The 21,146-nt window shown below is 43.8% G+C and overlaps 1 protein-coding gene across 32 annotated transcripts in view; it reads left to right on the forward strand.

Moving 5' to 3' along the window:
- Positions 1-21,146, forward strand: part of epb41l2 (erythrocyte membrane protein band 4.1 like 2) — a 322,484-nt gene that overhangs the window by 226,470 nt on the left and 74,868 nt on the right. For all 32 annotated transcript variants that reach the window (XM_072499174.1, XM_072499167.1, XM_072499169.1 and 29 more), the window contains 4 exons: positions 2,507-2,549; positions 8,883-8,958; positions 12,402-12,620; positions 19,768-19,855. In XM_072499174.1, coding sequence (XP_072355275.1) covers positions 2,507-2,549; positions 8,883-8,958; positions 12,402-12,620; positions 19,768-19,855 — 426 coding nt within the window. The remainder of the gene's footprint in view (positions 1-2,506; positions 2,550-8,882; positions 8,959-12,401; positions 12,621-19,767; positions 19,856-21,146) is intronic.

Genomic DNA, 21,146 nt, shown 5'->3' on the forward strand with positions numbered 1-21,146 from the left:
ATCATGCTTTTGGTCATTTACCCAATATCACTATATTTGGCTCAGTTACAGATTTTGTTTGAGGACACTGCTGTGAAGCACTTTGGGATGCTTTACTGTATTAAAGGAACAATATAAATGCCGAACCATTCTCAGTAAAGAATTTTCACCTGAATTCTGTTGTAAAAATTGTGCTAATATGTAATTATGCAGTATTTCTTGCAAACTTTGTGGATAGACTGATTGTGACACATCAATAAATTGCATTGATATAACAAAAGTCTGAAAATACTGGAGTTTGTATTATTTGTGGTGTTATTGTTATTTGAAGGTAGAGCTGTGAAAAGACACTGCAAAAAATGCACACAATTTGATTTCAAACGCTAATATAGGCAACTGACTGGAATTTTATTGCAGCCTATTTCAAAGTCAGAAGAAAAATGCATGCTTGCTACTTTCCTGTGGTGACTTAAAAAATGTTTTTTTATATTGTAGGTGTTACAAGAATTTTGTTGCATAGTTCCAAAGTATTTGTCTTCCTTGCACTAATTCTTAATCTATGGAGACTATTGTTATTTATCTTGGTACAAGTTGGATCTTGTTATTTTCTGCTTCCTTCCCTGCTGTGTCTGTTGTTGCGTCCATGTTCAAATGCTACAAATCGTTGACCTCCAGCCTGTGCTTTACTGAATGCCTAATGATTTATTCTTGCCCTTGTTCAATTATCACTGCGAACCATTTATCTGCCAGCTGTGCTTCTCAGTTGCAGCTGGATAGTTTGTGAGCTGCATATCAACCACCCTTTGGTTGTGTTCATAAGGCTGGTCTCTTAATAGTGTAGCAGTGGGGACACCATTGTTGATCTCAGGAGACAAAAGTTTTGTGAGTTGTTCTGCTTTGGCTGATGTACCTGCTAACTAGTGTTGATGCGAGGTTTTGTCAGGTATGGGGATTAAGCAAACAATAAAGTGTTACATTTGATAAAAGTTGCTTAATCCAAATCAGTTGATAGATGGTGGAAGAAATATTTCTGTATTAGAAAAATGAATACCCAACATATTAATAATGCCAACTGTTAACCTACCACTATCTGGCATGTCATAAAATTCCATACATATTTTCACCCTGTGCCTTTAGAATTGGTGAAAATTTTCACTTGGGGTGGCTGGGTGGGATTAAACGTAGAGGTGATGCAGTGACAATATTACAAATGAATAGAGCAGTGTTTGCATTTGCATTGTTTCTCTGAAAACATTTCTGTCAGTGATAATTGAACCAGTTTTAGCTCTGCTGCAACTAAATATGCTTGAATAATCAATTATATAGGTGCCTTCAAATTATCCTATTCATGTCATTTGGTGCAAGACATTTTGGCTACTTAAGCTTCCAATGAGATGGTGTTGCTCTGAGCACAATATTTTCCAAGAATTGAGACCTTTGTGTTGAGTTTCTGTGTTTACACTAGTAATCTCAGCACTAGCACAATCCAGATGAAATTGGCTGAATCAGCACAAAAGATTGGTGAATTTTAAACCTAGGGTACATACAAAACCACTTGCTTGAACCTTCTGCAAACTCAATCAGGCGCACAAGCGCAGTGAATTTGTAAGATTCTGCATTGCGATGGTTCCGAAAGGTTCTTCAGATTGTGTTCATTTTCTTTGGTGCATAGCACATTTTTAATTTGCATGTATCAAAAAGTATTTCATTTACTGAGGAATTGACTAGTGTGTACCAGTTAAACTACTAAATGATTTGGTGTAGGTTGTTTAATGTAATTTTCAACCTGGTGACTGACAAGTGAAGGATTGGGCACCCTATTCAAAAATGTTTGTTTCTTTTTCAGCTGTACTAATAAAATTATACGATAAACATAAATACATAAAGAAATTTAATGGAAGAGAAAGAAAATAAACAATAGTATTCCATTCTGGTTTCTGATTGCACTAGTTTACAGAGATTTTGTTTCTTAATTATGCACATCAACTAGAACAGAACTGTAACATAACTAGTGCATTACAGCTAGAATTTTCTGATTACATCTAAAGCAAGATCTTTAGCCCCTTCAATTTAAAATTATTGCTGCTGAGACTTCAGTGAAACAATGGGTGTGTGAAATTCGAACATTGAAAAATGAACAGCAGTGTAATCGTGGATTGTTGTTCAATCCTGGCTTAAGTCTGGGGAAAATGTTTTAAGCTAAGGGAAAATAACAGTAAATGAAAATCTGTCACTGATGACGGTATTGGCTGAACTACTTGGAATGAGAAAACTGCTGTGCAAAATATGCATTGTACAATTGAACTACATTGGCTGAAACGCGCCAAATACCCAGGCATGATGCTGGAATATACCAAGTGGAATATGTCAGTAAACATAGCCTAAATTGATAACAGTACAATCCACTTTAAGAAAAAATAAAAGAGCTGAGAGTTTCCTGGAAATCTTACTTCTCTAGCTCTAATTATTAAAATGTATATGTTTTGATTTTATTAGTTCTAATGCACAACTTTGTATCTCTTTTTAGAATTGGTTGGACCCTTCAAAGGAATTAAAGAAACAAATTCGAAGTAAGTGTCCTGTTGTTTAAACAGTAGTATGTCTAGGACCATCAACATTTAACTTGGACATCTGTGCTATTAATCTTTTTGTTGCGCATAACCCTAATGTAATGAATTTTTTAACAAGTATAATCCGAGAAAGAAACAATTGGCAGGATCAGAAGTTTGAGTTAATTTAGGAAAGCCAGCAGGATTATGGGCAGATCGTGCTTGACTGTTCTAAGTGAATCTTTTGACAGAGTAACAGCCTTGTGTTGCCCTATTATGTATTTTCTTTTCTTCCCTTTTCTTCCCATGTACTTAATGATCTGTTGAGCTGCTCGCAGAAAAATACTTTTCACTGTACCTCGGTGCACGTGACAATAAACAAATCCAATCCAATCCAAACCAAGGTTGATGAGGGGAAAGCACAGATGTTTGAATGGACTTTAAGAAAACAATTGACAATGTATCACATAAAAGACTGGTTTGCAAAATTGAGGCTCATGGAATAGCGGTCAACGGCATCTGGGCTATGGGGAAAATGTGCGGGACTGGGACCAGGTCACTTTAACTTCCAGAGAGCTGGCACGATGGGCTGAATGACTTATTTCTGTGCTATAACCATTCTGTTATTCTAATGATAAAAAACTGGCTTAAGGACAGAAAATAGCAAGTTGTGTAGTTGGTTGTTTTTCAGACTGGAGGATGTTGAATGGCGACGTTCCCAAGGGTCTGTGCAAGGACCACTGCTTTTTAAAAAAATTATATTTATTTAGGTTTTACATTTTAGCAAACAATGCAACAAAACCACAGGAATAGTACAGCACCGCAAGAAAAATTAAAGGCTCAGTGAGAGAACAGCAGTGCAACTGGATCAATACAATCATTAGACACAACTTGATTCATCAGCCCCACCAGAGGTTAAGCCGAAAAGCCCCACCAGAGAAGAAGGAAGAACAGGATAAAGCCTTGAATACATGATAAAATGGTGCCGACCTTCCCATGCGATGATTGCTCATAATTACCAGAGTTCAAGATAAATGTTTTGCACCTTGTACAACTCCAGCAGCGCCAGAGGCACCAATGGCACAGTGCCAGAGGCACCAATGACACCCCACCACCATCTTACCTCGAAAACTAGACCCATTTGTACCCCTGCAGGATTGAATCGCGGATTCTTTATACCCACCCATTTATAAAAAAAGTTGCGAAAACCCCAATTTTAAAAGGATGTTACACCACACAACACAATGTGACCTCAGTACAGAACCAACATCAATCATTCCATACAATTATACAGAGAAGACCAGCAGCTGCATATTTGGATTATGATCAGTGCTGTCACTGAAGAGAAGGAGGAAAAACCTCTTGAGGATAAAACACCTGAGTTGGTCTGGGAACAATCAACAAATCAATTGAGGATTAACTGAGCCCACCTCTGCATGTGTCACCAGTCAGTTCCTAAAAACACCGATCTCAAGGAAAAGTCAGAAGGAACCCAGTGCTCCCCAGGATACATAATCTGCCCAGGCCGTTGACCAAGATAAGGCACGGATTCTTAAATTGAAAACAACAAGCTAAATCAAAATCCGAGATGGTTAGCTCTAACTGGCGGATTATCCTCAATCTCAGTGAGGATTTAACTAACCCCACTTCCCAACTCCACACCAAGCATCCATTCGTCACCCTGCCGTGGCTCCACATCTTAACGATCAATGAGATAAGGGGTGTCCAAAATACACTCCCTTCCCAAAACTGGAAGGATAACTTCACATAAAGAGTAAAAGTGTGCACAGACCACATTCTATATATTCGACTTTATATGGTTTTTGCTTGAACAGGATAACAGTCAACTTTTGCCCTCATGCTCACACCTTTCATATCCTTACAGGAGAAAAGGCAACAAAAAATAACAACGGCATAATCCTAAAGGACTAATGTCAAAAATTATTGAAGAATTGCAGGATAATACCATCTATATTGCTTGAAAAGGCCAAAGCCATGGTAGGATCATTGAACACTTCTAAGGATATCTCGAGGACTCCAATGAACAAAGCGCCTTCACTTAACAGGGTAATGTAAGGCCACCGGTTGGGGAGGCCTAACTAACCACGGGCCTCGAAGTTCAGATACTTTGTGTTCTGTCGAACCTGATACGCCAGCCTCCCAATGTGGATTGCTAAAGCATAGCAGCCAATCTTCAAACTCAAGTCGGGAACTCACCTCTCACTTCCCGCCAGAAAATCGACAACCCTTGCCTCCCAAACCCATCAGGATATGCAATGCCGTGCAACAGGATCTCAATGAACTGAAGGTGGGTCCTTACCTGGGAAAGTACTCTGTCCAATACACTGATTCTCTCCTACGCCTCCACCATTCTGTCAAGTAGACTTCACGGTTCCTCAAGATGAACACCAAAGGCTTCTAACACGGCGCCGGGATCATAACCTACTCTCGGAGGCAGTCATCATCCCGATGCCCATTGCACCGCAGAAGCGCAGACCTGCTCATCGACAACAGCACCACTGCAAGCTGGGCCCCACCCCAGCACCCGGACTGCCTCAATCACGCAATGATTCTTTACGATTTAACTCTGCTCCTTATCGCAAAACTTCAATCAGGCTCATCCATTGACACATTTCCAAGAATATGTCCGAAAATTGACAATTCTGAAATGTGCACATGGATAAGATAAAGGATTAAAAGAAGAGCAGAGCCAGAGCTTACGAAAAGTCAGCTGCTTCCGCGCTCACATCTAGTGACCTCGTGACCTCTGCTTTTTTTATTTCACTTAAATATTGGAATTCAGAGTTAAATCTCAATGTTACCAATATTAGAGGTGTGGTGAACTGTGTGGATGATATCACACAAATGCACCTGAAACAGATTAGCAAAATGGACAGAAGTGGCAGATGAAATTTAATATTGTAAAATGTGAAATGCATTTTGGCAGAAGGGAGAGGGCGGGGTAATATACACTTAATGGCACACACCTGAAGAGTGTACAGGGACTGAGGGCTCTGGGCATTCATGTGCTTAGATCTTTGAAAACAGCAGGACATTGAGAGAGTAATAAGCAAAGCATATGGAATTTTGAACTTCATAAATCGAGGTATTGAGTACAAAACCGAGGAAGCTATACAGGACCTTTATACAGCTCTGGTTAGGCCACAACTGGAGTACTTTGTTCCATTCTGGTCACCAGAATTTAGGAAGAATGTGAAGATCTTTAAGAGGGTGCAGAGGAGATTTACCAAAATTATTCCAGAGCTGAGGGCCTTTAGCTGCAAGGTAAGGTTGGAGAGGGGATGTACTGAGAAGTCGCACATCAGGTGGCTCTCCCACGAACCTGAAAAATAGGGTCTTCTCACCAGAAATTGCCTTTACACCAAGGAAAAACATCCCCACACCCCTCCACCAACAACACAAAGAGAGGAAAATGCCAAATAGCAACCATTCCAGAGGCCACTTGGAAACCGGAAGCGGGAAAAGCCTGGACAAACACACGATCGAGCCAGCTGCTGCACGAGGTAGTGAAACTCCGGCCTTCCCAGAGCGAGACAGACTGACTCCACCCCCCCTGGGCGTAAGAAGCCCCCCACACCGGGGGATGGGTGGAGGATGTTTCTCTCAAGAGAATTGAGAGAACATTGTGAAGAAACAAAATCAGTTATCCAAGCTACGGAAAAGGGTGTGGTTGCGCAAGCTCTGGCGATCGTGCAGGTGGCCCTGGACAAGGGGGAGAGACGACTGGAAGCCCAAGAAAATACTATTTTTAAAAACTGGGAAAAGTCGCAACAGACCAGGGCAACCAGATCGAAGACCCAAGAGAGCCGGTCGAGGAGTCAAAACCTACGGGTTGTGGGCCTGCCGGAGAGGATCGAAGGTAGAAACCCCCCGGACTATGTGGCCCAAATGCTGGGCAACCTGGTGGGAACCCACCTGAAACGACAGAGCTTCACCCAAAGCCGGGGAATAACCGAGGGCGATAAATACCCCGGTACCAGGACCGGGAACAAATCATGCGCTGGGCGAGACAAACTAAGAACTGTAACTGGGAACGTCCCCAAATTCGGATCTGCCAGGACATTGGCGCTGACTTGGCCAAGGGTTGGGCAGAATAGGGCGAAGGCCGCGCTGCACAAAAACAGCGTAAAGTTTGGGATGCTGTACTCAGCCAAGCCCTGGATCACATTCCAAGGCAAGGAGCACTTTTTCACGTCCCCTGCGGATTCAAAGAACAGACTAGAGAAGCGGCAGCAGTGACAGCGATGAAGAGATCATAGTAAGAGACTTTTAATGTTATTTTTTAGTTCTAATTTCTGAATTGCCAACTGAGAACCAACATGTCGATCACTTTGCGTTGGATTGTAAAGCGGGAGCAAGGGCATTAGGCTGGCTACAACAGGCACACGTGGTGACTTGGAACAAAATAGCGCTGCAAGCAACCACTTTGGAAGGTCATAGAAACAACTGCGACAGCACTTCGGGCTAACCAAAATGTCTGACCAGGCCCCATCTGCAACAACTACAGGTTCACATCAGCGACAATGGCCGCCATCTTCAAAAGATGGAGACAGGACGGGGGTGGGGGGGGGGACACTGACAGTTACGGACTTCTACACTGACAACAGACTGACAATGCTTGAATACTGACAAAGTTTCCAGCTGATGGGTGGGGGGGGGGGGGGGGGGAATGAACTAAGGTACTTGTAGATCAAAACGTCTAACATAGGGAAACGAGGACGTACCCACGACCACCACAACAATCACTGCTAGAGGACCTACTGGACACGGACATTATAAGGAAAGATAACTGCGGCGACATGTATGGGTGACTACTAGGGAGATTATCATAGATTATCATAGAATTTACAGTGCAGAAGGAGGCCATTCTGCCCATCGAGTCTGCACCGGCTCTTGGAAAGAGCACCCTACCCAAGGTCAACACCACCACCCTATCCCCATAACCCAGTAACCCAGTAACCCCACCCAACACTAAGGGCAATTTTTCGACACTAAGGGCAATTTATCATGGCCAATCCAGCTAACCTGCACATCTTTGGACTGTGGGAGGAAACCGGAGCACCCGGAGGAAACCCACGCGCACACGGGGAGGATGTGCAGACTCCGCACAGACAGTGACCCAAGCCGGAATCGAACCTGGGACCCTGGAGCTGTGAAGCAATTGTGCTATCCACAAGGCTACCGTGCTGCCCCCACAAGGCTACCGTGCTGCTAACACTCAACTGGACGAGAAGTGGGAGGCGGACTTGGGGTTTGAAATAAGGTGGGGATACTGGAGCAAAGCACTTCACAGGGTCAACTCCATCTTCACATGCGCAAGGCTAAGCCTAATGCAGCTAATAGTGTTACACAAAGCCCACTTAACCAGAACCCCAATGCGCAGCTTCTTCCTGGAGGTGGAGGAGGAATTCAAACGGTGCCAAGGAGGCCCGGCGAACCACGCCCACATGTTCTGGGCTTGCCCCAGACATGCCGGGTTCTGTCCAAGGTGGGTGAGGGTGGAGCCATGCCCAAGAGTGGCAGTCTTCGGGGTCTCGGTACAGCCAGATCTCTTCATGGGGGAGGAGGGCCGACACCCTTGCCTTTGCCTCCCTAATTGTCCGCTAGAGAATCCTGCTCGGCTGGTGGTCAGCAGCACCACCCAAAGCTGCAGATTGGCTGTCTGACCTATTGTAATTTCTCCAAATAGAGAAAATTAAATTCGCCATCCGAGGGTCGGAAGAAGGCTTCCACAAAACATGGGAGCCATTCACTCTGTTGTTCCAAGACCTGATTATGCTCGCAATCAGAGTATCATCTTGCATCTTTGAATTTGTCTATATATATGTTTCTTGAACCTACCTCTTCATTCACCTGAGGAAGGAGCAGTGCTCCGAAAGCTAGTGATTTGAAACAAACCTGTTGGATTTTAACCTGGAGTTGTAAGACTTCTTACCAAGATAAAGAGAGGTTTAGATTAGGGGAAGACGGAAAAGCTACTCTCCTTAGTCTTTGGCACAAGGTCGGGGGGGGGGGGGATACAGATTTAAGGTTTTGGGCAAGAGATGTAGTGGGAATGTGACGAGAAACTTTTCTGTACACAGTAAGTGGTAATGACTTGGAATTTCAGAAGGAAATTTTATGGGCACTTGGAAATAACTTGCAAAGCTCCAGTGATCAAATAGAGGGATGGGACTGACTGGATTGCTGTACAGAAAACCGGCACACAATCCGGATCCTACAGTGCAGATGGAGGCCATTCGTCCCGTGGATTGAATGGGGCTCTCCTGCGCTGTGATGACATTATGGTCCTGATTTTCCGCATATCTTGACACAATTTGTATTTCATTGCAGGTTGTCCATGGCAGTTTTCCTTTAATGTAAAATTCTATCCTCCTGATCCATCACAGTTAACTGAAGACATCACAAGGTATAAATGCTTTAAATTAAATGAGCAAATTCTTGTGAAAATATTTTCAACATAGAGTCTTGTCAAGTTTCAATCTATGCTTCAACTTAAAAAAAAAAAAAATCATGTGGTATACGATATAAAATGTGATTTGTATGCATTGAGACAACATACTTGGGAACTAACAGAAGTGTGGGTGTACCGTACTAAATGGGCTGCAGCGATTCAAGAAGGTGGCTCACCACAACTTTCTCGAGGGCAACGAGGGATGGGCAATAGCTAGCGACGCCCACATCCCGTGAAACATTTTAAAAACTACACACACTGGAAAGTTTGTTAAACTAAATATGGAAAAATGTTAAATACCTAGGAGGTCTGCAAAAGGCAAAGACAAGTTAATATTTCTCTGTAAAACTAGAACTGAAAATATGCTTTTACTTGTCCTCTTTATCGATGCTGATTCAAGACCTATTGGGTATTTTCAGCATTTTTGATTAAATTCAGATTTGCAATCCTGTTTTCTTTTGTGTGGATTAATAAGTTAAGTTTCATGTGGGGGAGAATTGTGACTATTCCTGGACTAGCATACTGACTAGATGTGAAATCATTTATGCAGCTCTGGGAAGACCTGGGATTCTAGAGTTCAAATAACCTCTCCTAGAAACTTGGTCGGGAATTGTAGAAAAAGTGGCCTACCAAAAATGTGGGGTGAGCTGAGGAAAAAATAGAGAAGGTTTAAGGATTACAATCTTAAGAAAGGAGGTGGCTATAGAGAACATAATCAAAGTATCTAATTATCAATTTATATTCTCACGGTAATTGCAGACTCTTGCTTCAGGTAATGCTGGTAAAGTGGAACCTCGGAGCATGAATTGGTATCTGTGAAGTGTAATTTCAGAATGGATGCAGGAAAAAATATTTTATTGTGCAAACAAAGTGATAAATGTTTTAAATACTCTTAATTTGAAATGCAGTTAAATGGTTTTTTTTTAAATGATAGGAGTGAGCTTTGGCCAAATAGATATTTTTCTTGGGTTCTGGAGTTTGTGTTTATGGAAAAAACTTTCCATTGCATTCACTTTGTTAAACCCTGTGCACTGAAAATGCTAATTTGCTTGGCATCTGTGCAGCTGCTGTCATGGTATCAGAATTGATTTCACTGAGCAAGTGCAACATATTTAATACAAACCTGTGCTCCAGAATGAGCGGTAGAGACTTGGAAACTCAATGTGGGGAAAAAAAGTACCTTTGTAATTATTGGAAGGCATAGGTTTTCAAACTGGGATCCGCAAGGCAGTCCCAAATTCTTTAGCTTTATGTCCACATGTCCAGCATGTTGTATACTGCATACAGTGTGCTGAGAGTTTTAATTTCTTTTGTGTTTGTTGAGAGGCAAATTATTTATGTTGCTGTGCTTTTTCAAAGATAGCACTGTCTTCTATTGTTTTGTAGTCCCCCATAAACACAAGTTTATGTCATTGATAATATAGAAATTAAACTTGATAAAATTTAATAAATGTCAAAACAGTGGATTGGAAGGGGATAAAATGCGTAAACCTTTTCTCTTTTTATTGAGTAAAATTGAGTAATTTTGTCATTGAAATGGGTCTAACAAAATAGTTCAGACCAGAAATATGTGTTTGACCGTTTTTGAACATTAACAGAACAAAAACATTCATAATGGTTTAATTTTCATGTTGAAGGGCAGGTTTGGAATCCTGAAAATTAGGCTCACTTCAAAATTTGGTAATTTGTGAAGCGTCCTTCCTGTTTATTCCCTTATTTCCGCTTTATTTTTGTGAATACATGTTTGATCAATGGATGATTTATGGACAAGTGTCTTTAAGGCAGCCTGCATCTTTAATTCAGAAAGAAGGACGTGGGCTGTGTCGTTAATTCAAGCAGAGGATTTCAGCAGCAGGAGAGACCACTGTGCAATTCTGCGCTGGTTCAAACTGGAGCTGACTGAGATTGGCTGGGACTTGGTTTGATTGATTTGGATGGTGGCCAATGAATTGGCCCAAAAGACTGTGCTTACAGTGGTGATTGGATCGTATTCCACTGGGAGAATTTTCAGAGTCCCGAAGTTCCAGTTTGATTTCAATTTTGAGTCTGGCAACTTGATGGAGAGAGCGTACTAATTGTCTCCAAAAAGGATCCAACTAATTCTCTCCCGAAAACCTCTGTGATGGCTGGCCTTCTCTGCAGCCAGTCTGGGTGATGTTCTCTTGAGACTGCAGAGGCCTGAAGTCAAACCACGAGCTGAAAGCAGGGCTTGATGTGAATTAGTGTCTTTACAGAAGGATAAAGGTCGAAATACGAATCACGAGCTGAAGGCCCAGTTTCATGAGAAATAAAGGCCGGGATTCTCCAAGCCTCCGCGCCGTGCTTGGCGCAGGGGCGGAGAATGGGGCGTCAGAACACGATCGAGTCCGACGCCGGGATACGACAGGAGAATCATCGCCAGTCGTGTGCGCGGTTGACGTGGTGCCGGTTGGGGGCCATTAAAAGAGGCCCCCGCGGCGATTCTCCACGGCCGAGTTCCCGCCATCGTGGTTCACGTATGGTTCCACCAAGCGGGAGCTCGACGTTGCGGCTGTGGTGGCCGTCCTGGTGGAGTGCCGGGGGGGGGGGGGGGGGATCAATCTCCGGGAGGGGCACTCCACGACAGCCAGGCCTGCGATCAGGGGCCACGGATCAGCGGGCGCGCGTGTTCTTGGGGAGGGAGGGGGGCTACCTTCTTCCGCGCCAGCCCGGTGTGTGGGTCCGCCATGTCGTGCGGGGCCGGCATGGAAGCGGCCGCCACGCGCACGTGCGGATTCGCAGCCAGCAGGGCAGAGCTGCGTATCTGCAGCCGGAGCTGTGTGCAGCACTCCAGCGCTGTGCTGACCCCCTGTGGACCACTGAATCGCTGCGCCGAAGGGCCCGTTGACGCCGACATGAAACACTCCAGTGTTTACGCCGGCGTCAACACTTAGCCACCGTTTTCAAGAATCCTGGTCAAACCACCCCCTGTGTTTGTCTGTCTTGTGTGGGTGGAGGGTGGGACAGTTAAAGTGGGTAGTAGGTAACTGTTAACTGGTTGTATCTACTGCATATTTTGTTATAGTTCTTGTTATAAACAGTAATTGTGCTTCACCTTACAAACCTGGTGCCGGGCAGCCAAGGTCCAAAGACTTAAGAAATTTTTAGAAGAATTATTGGTTAATTCACTTGTGTTGTGACTCTGGGACGAAGAGGCTGAAATTGGCCAATCACTTGCCCAGGGTGTCGTAACATTTGTCCCATTGAAGAAAAAGAGCTATTCTTAATGTGGCTCTTTTAATGTAATAGTTTGGTAACCCTACTTAGATTATTCAACGACACTATAATAAAATCATTATTGTGAGAATTAGTTTATATAATATGAAAGAGGGCATTCTGTTTCTCTGCTGAACTCACCCCTCTTGTACTATCTACTGCAGATATTACCTATGCCTTCAACTTCGGCAAGATATCGTTTGTGGTCGTCTGCCATGCTCTTTCGTAACTCATGCCCTTCTCGGTTCTTGCTCCTTGCAAGCGGAACTTGGGGACTATGATGCAGATGAACACAAAGCAGGTTATGTCTCAGACTTGCAGTTTGCTCCAAGTCAGACAAAGGAATTGGAAGAAAAAGTCTGTGAACTGCATAAAACCCACAGGTAGAAGTTAATGTCATTTTTTAAATTTCATGTGCATCTATTTGCAGAGTATTGTTAAGTAACTAAGTATTTGTGGGGATCATGAAGACAGGAGCATGGAAATGAAGACAGACTATTTGACTGAAACATAAGATTGTCTGGTCTATTATCTGAATAGTAATAAACTCTTAATCGCATCATACTGCAGGACAAACTAACTGTTAAAAATGCTCATTTTGGTTGTCAGTGTTTCCTTTTGATTTTGAGCAGCCGGTTGACACACAGCAAGGCCCCACAAATAATAATGAGATGAATGACCAGATAATCCGTTTTGGTGATTTTATTTGAGCGATACCATCTTTGGCCGGATACCGGTACTCTGCTTTTTGGAAATATTTCCTTGTTAGTTTCTGCATCCAACTGAACAGGCAGACTGTTTACCATTTCATTTGAAAGGTGGTCTTCCTGGCAACTCCCTCAGTTCTACAATAAAAAGCTGGTCTAAATTAAGTGCTAGACTGGTGGACAGTCTCCTGATCCAGAAGCACGAGTACAACTACTAAGCCAAATGCACAATTTTGTATGCAAGGCCCTGCATTTCCCAACAAATCAATGATAGTTTGGCAAGTGAGCAGGAGTACCATCATTTGTTGTTTGCTGCACTTTCAACTGCTGTGTATGTGCTGTATTTTGTACCACAGGATAAAGTGCTTCTTGGTCTCCTGTTTCCTGTTGGTGACTTTTCAGATTGTGCATAGAATTGCAAATAATATGCAACACAGACACTGGGTATTCAGCCTAACTAGCTTGTGGTGGTGTTTATATTCCACATGAGTTTCCTTCCATTTAATCTATCTCACGTCAGCCTTTCAGCATATCGTTCCATTCCTTTTTTAACATACTCTAGTTTCCTTTTCTTAAATAGATTTAGAGTACCCAATTATATTTTTTTCCAATTAAGGGCCAATCCACCTAGCCTGCACATCTTTGGGTTGTGGGGGTCAGACCCTAGCAAATACGGGGAGAATGTGCAGACTCCACATCGACAGTGACCTGGGCCAGCATCAAACCCGGGTTCTCTGCACCGTGAGGCAGCAGTGCTAACCACTGCGCCGCCGTGCCACTCTACTCTAGTTTCCTTTTGAAATCATCTAAGCTATTTGCCTGTTTCAAGTGGTAGTGAAATCCACATTCTAAATATCAAATGAAGAATTTCTCTTTATTTCCTTGTTGAATTTATTAGTAACTGTCTTATATTCATGGCCCTTAGTTTTAGATCCTCTAATCTGTGGGCAGCACGGTATCATAGTGGTTAGCACTGTGGCTTCACAGCACCAGGGTCCAAGGTTCGATTCCCTGCTGGGTCACTGTCTGTGCAGAGTCTGCACGTTCTCCCCGTGTCTGCGTAGGTTTCCTCCGGGTGCTCCGGTTTCCTCCCACAGTCCAAAGACGTGCAGGTTAGGTGGATTGGCCATGTTACATTGACCTTAGTGTTCAAAAAGGTTAGGAGGATAGGGTAGAAGAGAGGGCTTATGTGGGTCGGTGCAGACTCGATAACCGAATGGCCTCCTTCTGCACTGTATGGTCCATGATGGTCCATTCCACAATTACTTTGTCCAACCAATTATAATATTAGAGATTTCCATCAGGTCATCTCTAAATCTCCCCTTTTCTACAGAAAAATAAAACAACCTGTTCAATATTTCCCAATAGCTGTGATCTCTCAATTCTGGTACCATCTTAATAAATCATTGTTCTTATCCTAGCTTCTGTATCGCTGTAATAATATGGTGACAATCTGTGCTCTATTCTGTGCTGCCTGACCAGTGTTCTATACAAATTTAAAGTAACTTCAGTACTTTCGAAAAAAATATTTTATGAATGTGAAACGTAACAGTGCAACTAATTTTTCAGTATTCATTCAACCTCCATTCCAAAAGAATGCTATTCCTTTTGAGAAATGTGCCCATGTATGGATGGTATCATTACCTTCCATTATGCTATATGGTCTGAATTATTCCCTTAGCTATGTTGCTCTGTAAGAAGCCAAAGAAACTTGTTACCTTCTAGGCAATGCTTGAAATTATCTTTTATCCATTCTGTTAAATATTCAGAATCTCATTTTACAGTTTTCTTAATATAGAGAGGGGATTCTGCTTGAATTTTACCACTGTATTCTGAGTAGCAAATCGTTTTGCTATTCCACAGACGGTGTTGTGTATTGAGCTTTGATCATCTGTGAGAGTTGGAAAGTGAATGTTTGCCGGCATTTCAACCATAGAAAGCACCACAAATGTCCATTCACATCCTTAATCTGATGCCTATCTGCACACTTCAAAGGGAGGAACCTAAAATGACTATGTCTCCCTCTCACTAAACCATTCACCGAGACCAATCCTTGCAGACCCATCATTTTCTCACCTCGGATGGAACTTTGTTTGTATGGTTTGGCAGTTTATTACCTTATCCAACAGAGCCATTGGAGATCCTGATTTCAATTAGGGATTAACTGTCATTACCAGCGATGCCCATAACTCCATGAAGAGATTTAAAATTATAATCCTTTGGTGGCCTTTTTGATGTTTTGAAAATGCTCGCATCAGTTTCAATAGCTTGAAGTGCCATAACATACAGCCATAACATACAGGATTATGGACTCTGAGTTGAAGTGTGTGATTAGGTTGCATAGCTCTTTTTCTCGGCTGGCATGGACACGGTGGGCTGAATAGCTTTCTTTCCTGCCATAAATCTTCTGCTTTGATGTTTCCATCTGACCATTATATTGCATCTTTAATGGGGAAAAATCTTCAACGGTACTTTAGAGATGTTAAGCCAAAGATTTGTTGAAGAGAATGGAGTTTGTAGAAGAGGACAAAGTCAGAGGCTCGTGGTGAGAGGGTTGTAGTGCTGGAGAAGTTTATGGGGAATAGTTTGGGCTAGTCCGTAAAGAGATTTAAATGCTGTTTCGGGGCTGTTTAGCACAGGGCTAAATCGCTGGCTTTGAAAGCAGACCAAGGCAGGCCAGCAGCACGGTTCAATTCCCGTACCAGCCTCCCCGAACAGGTGCCGGAATGTGGCGACTAGGGGCTTTTCACAGTAACTTCATTTGAAGCCTACTTGAAGCGATTTTCATTTCATTCATGCAATACCGACAGAGCTTTAATTAAATTGGCAGCCAAGTCAAATGTGCTGAATTTTTCACTTTTAATTACAATTCTTGAGGATGATCTAAAGATTGGACGTAACAATAGGACTAAGGTAGAAGGAAATATAGCCTAAAGATGCTATAAAAAATCAAAATTTTAAAGATTTGCATTTTTTTACCTCAATGGAAAAATTTGACACTCGTAGATTTATTACAGCACAGACATTCGGCCCCTCAAGTCCATTCCAGTAAGTACTGATTTCCTGCTCTATCCCCATAGCATTGTATGTTTATTTCTTTCAAGTGCCTATCCATTTTCCTTTTGAAATCATTGAGCATCACTGGTTCCCACTCCCTCATTGCAGGCTGGTTCCAGGCCATTATCACTCGGTGTGTAAAAAATAAAAGTTCTACTTTATTGCAAACTAGAGAGTAGTTTAACTGGAGAGTAGCTTGATAGCGTTCTCCCTGGAGAAGTAAGTGGAACCATTGACAGCCACTTCTGAATTTGTATTTAACAATGGATTAGTGAACGGTAGAAGTTGCTGTCAGTTTGGAGGACTACGAATGCTGAAGGTTTTGCTATCATTACCACCACAAAACGCGGGCCTGTAACTTTCCATAATTACATAAAACAGGGGATGGGCCATTTAGAATATTGTCTGTGCTGCTGTTGTATTAGACCATTGCTAATGTGTACCGTAAATACATTTTCTGGAGATGGAACGGGGAGCAGAGAAAGTGAACGGGGTGTTCAAGGCATTTTATGAGAGGTTGTATAAGGCTCAGCCCCCGGAAGGGAAGGAAGGAATGATGCATTTCCTGGATCAGCTGGAATTCCCAAAGGTGGAGGAGCAGGAGAGGGCGGGACTGGGAGCACAAATTGAGGTGGAGGAGGTGATAAACGGGATTGGGCGCATGCAGGCGGGGAAGGCCCCGGGACTGGATGGGTTCCCGGTGGAATTTTATAGGAAATATATGGACCTATTGGCCCCGCTCTTGACGAGAACCTTTAATGAGGCCAGGGAAAGGGGGAAGCTGCCCCCGACTATGTCGGAGGCGACGATATCGTTACTTTTGAAGAAGGAAAAAGACCCGCTGCAGTGTGGGTCCTACAGGCCCATTTCCCATTTGAACGTAGATGCTAAGCTCCTGGCCAAGGTGATGGCGACGAGGATAGAAGATTGTGTCCCGGGGTGGTCCACGAGGATCAAACTGGGTTCGTTAAGGGGAGACAGCTGAACATGAACATACGGAGGCTGCTAGGGGTGATGATGATGCCCCCACCAGAGGGGGAGGCAGAGATAGTGGTGGCGATGGACGCCGAGAAAGCATTCGACAGAGTGGAGTGGGACTACCTGTGGGAAGTGTTGAGGAGATTTGGTTTTGGAGAAGGGTTTATTGGATGGGTACAGCTGCTATATTGGGCCCCGGTGGCAAGTGTGATCACGAACAGGCAGAGGTCTGACTACTTCCGTCTTTATAGAGGGACGAGGCAGGGGTGTCCCCTGTCTCCATTGCTGTTTGCATTGGCAATTGAGCCCCTGGCCATAGCATTGAGGGGCTCCAGGAAGTGGAGGGGAGTACTCAGGGGAGGAGAAAAACACCGGGTATCATTGTATGCAGATGATTTATTGCTGTATGTTGCGGACCCAGTGGAGGGGATGCCTGAGATAATGCAGATACTCAGGGAGTTTGGGGAATTCTCGGGGTACAAATTGAATATGGGGAAGAGTGAGTTGTTTGTGGTGCACCCGGGGGAGCAGAGTAGGGGAATAGATGATTTACCGCTGAGGAAGGTAACAAGAGATTTCCGGTACTTAGGGATTCAGATAGCCAGGAGTTGGGGAACCTTACATAGGCTAAATCTAACACGATTGGTGGAACAGACGGAGGAGGATTTTAAGAGATGGGACATGGTGCCCCTGTCACTAGTGGGTAGGGTGCAGGCGGTCAAAATGGTAGTCCTCCCGAGATTCCTTTTTGTGTTTCAGTGCCTCCCGGTGATGGTCACAAAGGCTTTTTCAAGAATATCGAGAAAAGTGTCATGAGTTTTGTGTGGGCTGGGAAGACCCCGAGAGTGAGGTGGGGGTTTTTGCAGTGTAGCAGGGATAGGGGGGGACTGGCACTACCGAGCTTAAGTGAGTACTATTGGGCCGCCAATATATCAATGGTGTGTAAGTGGATGGGAGAAGGGGAGGGAGCGGCGTGGAAGAGATTGGAGATGGCGTCCTACAAAGGAACCAGCCTACAAGCACTGGCGACGGCGCCGTTGCCGTTCTCCCCGAAGAAATACACCACAAGTCCAGTGGTGGTGGCAACACTGAAAATTTGGGGGCAGTGGAGACGGCATAGGGGAATGACGGGAGCCTCGGTGCGGTCCCCGATAAGAAATAATCATAGGTTTGTCCCAGGGAGAATAGATGGGGGATTTAGAGCATGGCAGAGAGCTGGGATTGTGCAACTGAGGGATCTGTTCCTAGACGGGACGTTTGCGAGTCTGGGAGCGCTGACGGAAAAATATGGGTTGCCCCAAGGGAATGCATTTCGGCACATGCAACTGAGGGCTTTTGCGAGGCAACAGGGGAGGGAATTCCCGCAGCTCCCGACGCAGGAGATTCAGGATAGAGTGATCTCAGGGACATGGGTGGGGGATGGTAGGGTGTCGGATATCTACAGGGAAATGAGAGACGAGGGGGAGATCATGGTGGATGAGCTGAAGGGAAAATGGGAAGAAGAGCTGGGGGAAGAGATTGAAGAGGGGCTGTGGGCAGATGCCCTACGCAGGGTAAACTCTTCGTCCTCGTGCGCCAGGCTTAGCCTGATACAATTCAAGGTTTTGCACAGGGCGCATATGACCGGAGCAAGGCTCAGTAAATTTTTCGGGGTAGAGGATAGGTGTGGGAGATGCTCGAGGAGCCCAGCAAACCACACCCACATGTTTTGGTCATGCCCGGCACTGCAGGGGTTCTGGGTGCTTTCGAAGGTGGTGGGGGTCCGGGACAAGCCAGGCTGGGGGTTGGCTATATTTGGGGTTGCAGAAGAGCCGGGAGTGCAGGAGGCGAAAGAGGCTGATGTCTTGGCCTTTGCGTCCCTAGTAGCCCGGCGAAGGATATTGCTTATGTGGAAGGAAGCCAAACCCCCGGGCGTTGAGACCTGGACAAACGACATGGCAGGGTTTATAAAACTAGAACGGATAAAGTTTGCACTAAGGGGTTCGGCTCAAGGGTTCACCAGGCGGTGGCGGCCATTCATTAACTACCTCGCAGAACGATAAAGGAAATGGGAAGGTAACAGTAGCAACCGGGGGGGGGGGGGGGGGGGGGGGGGGGGGCCGGGGGGGTCCTCGGGTGCTCGGGTGTTTTTGTATAGATATTTGTACTTGGTTATGTATATTGGATTGCTTGATTTTATTATTTGGGAGAGTTATTATTTTTGTTATGGCAGTTGCCATTTAGTTTATATATTATTTATTTATTTGTTAAAAACGGTCACTGTTATTTATATTGTTTTATTGTTGTAAAAAGGAGAAAAACCTTTGTACTGTTTTGTTTGGCCAAAAAATTTGAATAAAATATAGATATTTTTTAAAAAAATACATTTTCTGTTGTTAATCCAAACCCCTTGTCATTTTTACCGAAGAAAAAAACCTCAATCTCCCTCTTGACATTTTGAATTGTTCCAATGTCCATAACTTCTTGACCTGACTCCTGTTCTCATCCACAGAACTGGCTCTGTCATTAACCGTCATCTGACATCTTGATATACAACTCTCTAACAATAGATCTCCTCTCAATTTACCCAAATTATAACCACAGCGCAAAAAAGAGGCTCTTTGGCCTATTATACCAGTGTGTAATCTTCAAGTCGAGAAATCTACTTTAATTGCTTTTTTAAAAGAATGCCACATGTAATTTGAGAACTAATCGGAGCTTCTTAAATTAGCATTCTTTTTAAATTCGAAGCTGACCACATAATCTTGTCATTTTGTTTTTACATTTAACTTTCTTGTTTTTATACCAGGGGTCTAACTCCAGCCCAGGCGGATGCTCAATTTCTGGAAAATGCCAAGATGCTTTCCATGTATGGTGTCGACTTGCACCATGCTAAGGTAATTGCTTCCCAATTGTTTCCTGGGTATAATGGAAGAAGCCTTGTTAACCAACGTGGAAGTCAAGTTCAAATTTGTTCTACAAATTACACAAGGATACTCCATGTTAAGTACTGTTTTTAAAGAAGCATTGTTTTAATACCAGAGTCACAGAGTAATTTACAGCACAGAAGGTGGCCATTTGTCCCAACAAGTACATGCCCACGCCCTGTGGAGCAACCCAGTCAGATCCACTCCCAGCTCAATTCTTGTAACGCTGCAAGTTTATTTCCTTCAAGTGCTCATCCAATTTCCTTCTAAAATCATTGATTGCTTCGGCTTCTTCCACCTGGTGGGCAGTGTGTTTCAGGACATTTCCACTCGCTATATTAAAAGAAAGGTCTTCCTCACACTCCTGCTGCACCTGTTGTGTAAAATCTTAAATCTGTGCCCCCATTGATCCTTGTGCCTCAGCTAATGGGAAAGATTTTGCCTTGTCTACTTTATCTAAGTCCATCCATAATTTTGTACACCTCTATGAAATCTCCCCCCTTGTTGCTAAAAATGCCCCAACCCTGGAATCTTTCTGGAACTCTGCATCCTTCCAAGGAACTTTAAAGTGTGATGACCAGAACTGAATACAGTACTCTAGTTGGGGTCTAACTGGAGATTTATAAAGGTTCAGCCTAACTTTGCTGCTTTTATGCTCAATGTCTATATTTATGATGCCCAGTATACCATATGCTTTGCCAATCATTTTCTCAATATATCCTGCAACCTTGAAAGATTGGAGGGGGGGTGGGGGGGGGGTGGAGTTGGAGTTGGAGTTTCCCCAAAGTGGGGAGGAATTACAGGAGCTGAGCTTTTCGGTCCTTCTTCGGTTACAAGTAGAACATGGGAAGTGTGAATATTTTGTGGTCTGCGCGTTGGGGAGGTTGCTGTTTCGGTTAATGGGGACTACTTGCTACTTGGGGTCCAAGTGGCTGTGGATTGGGCACAGCTCCAGAGATTGAACTATATGAGCTTAAGTGAGGTGGACGTGCAGAGTCCTGGAAGTGAGGTTTGCCATCCTGCAGGAATTGGAGGAAAAATTTGACTTGGCAGGCTCGGATGCGCTTAATAACTCCAGGTACGGAGCTTTTTGAAAAAGGTGTTCTTGTATTTTCCAGTGGTGCCACCATCGTCCTTATTGGAGAGAAGCACATTTGGCATGTACGAATGGATAGTAGGGGAAGAGTTGAGTTTGGTGGAAGGGTTAAAGGCTAATTGGGGCCAATACTGGAGGAGGAGCTATGAGTGAGGTGCTGGGGAG

This window comes from Scyliorhinus torazame, chromosome 4, assembly GCF_047496885.1.
Source record: "Scyliorhinus torazame isolate Kashiwa2021f chromosome 4, sScyTor2.1, whole genome shotgun sequence".
Taxonomy (NCBI): Eukaryota; Metazoa; Chordata; class Chondrichthyes; order Carcharhiniformes; family Scyliorhinidae; genus Scyliorhinus; species Scyliorhinus torazame.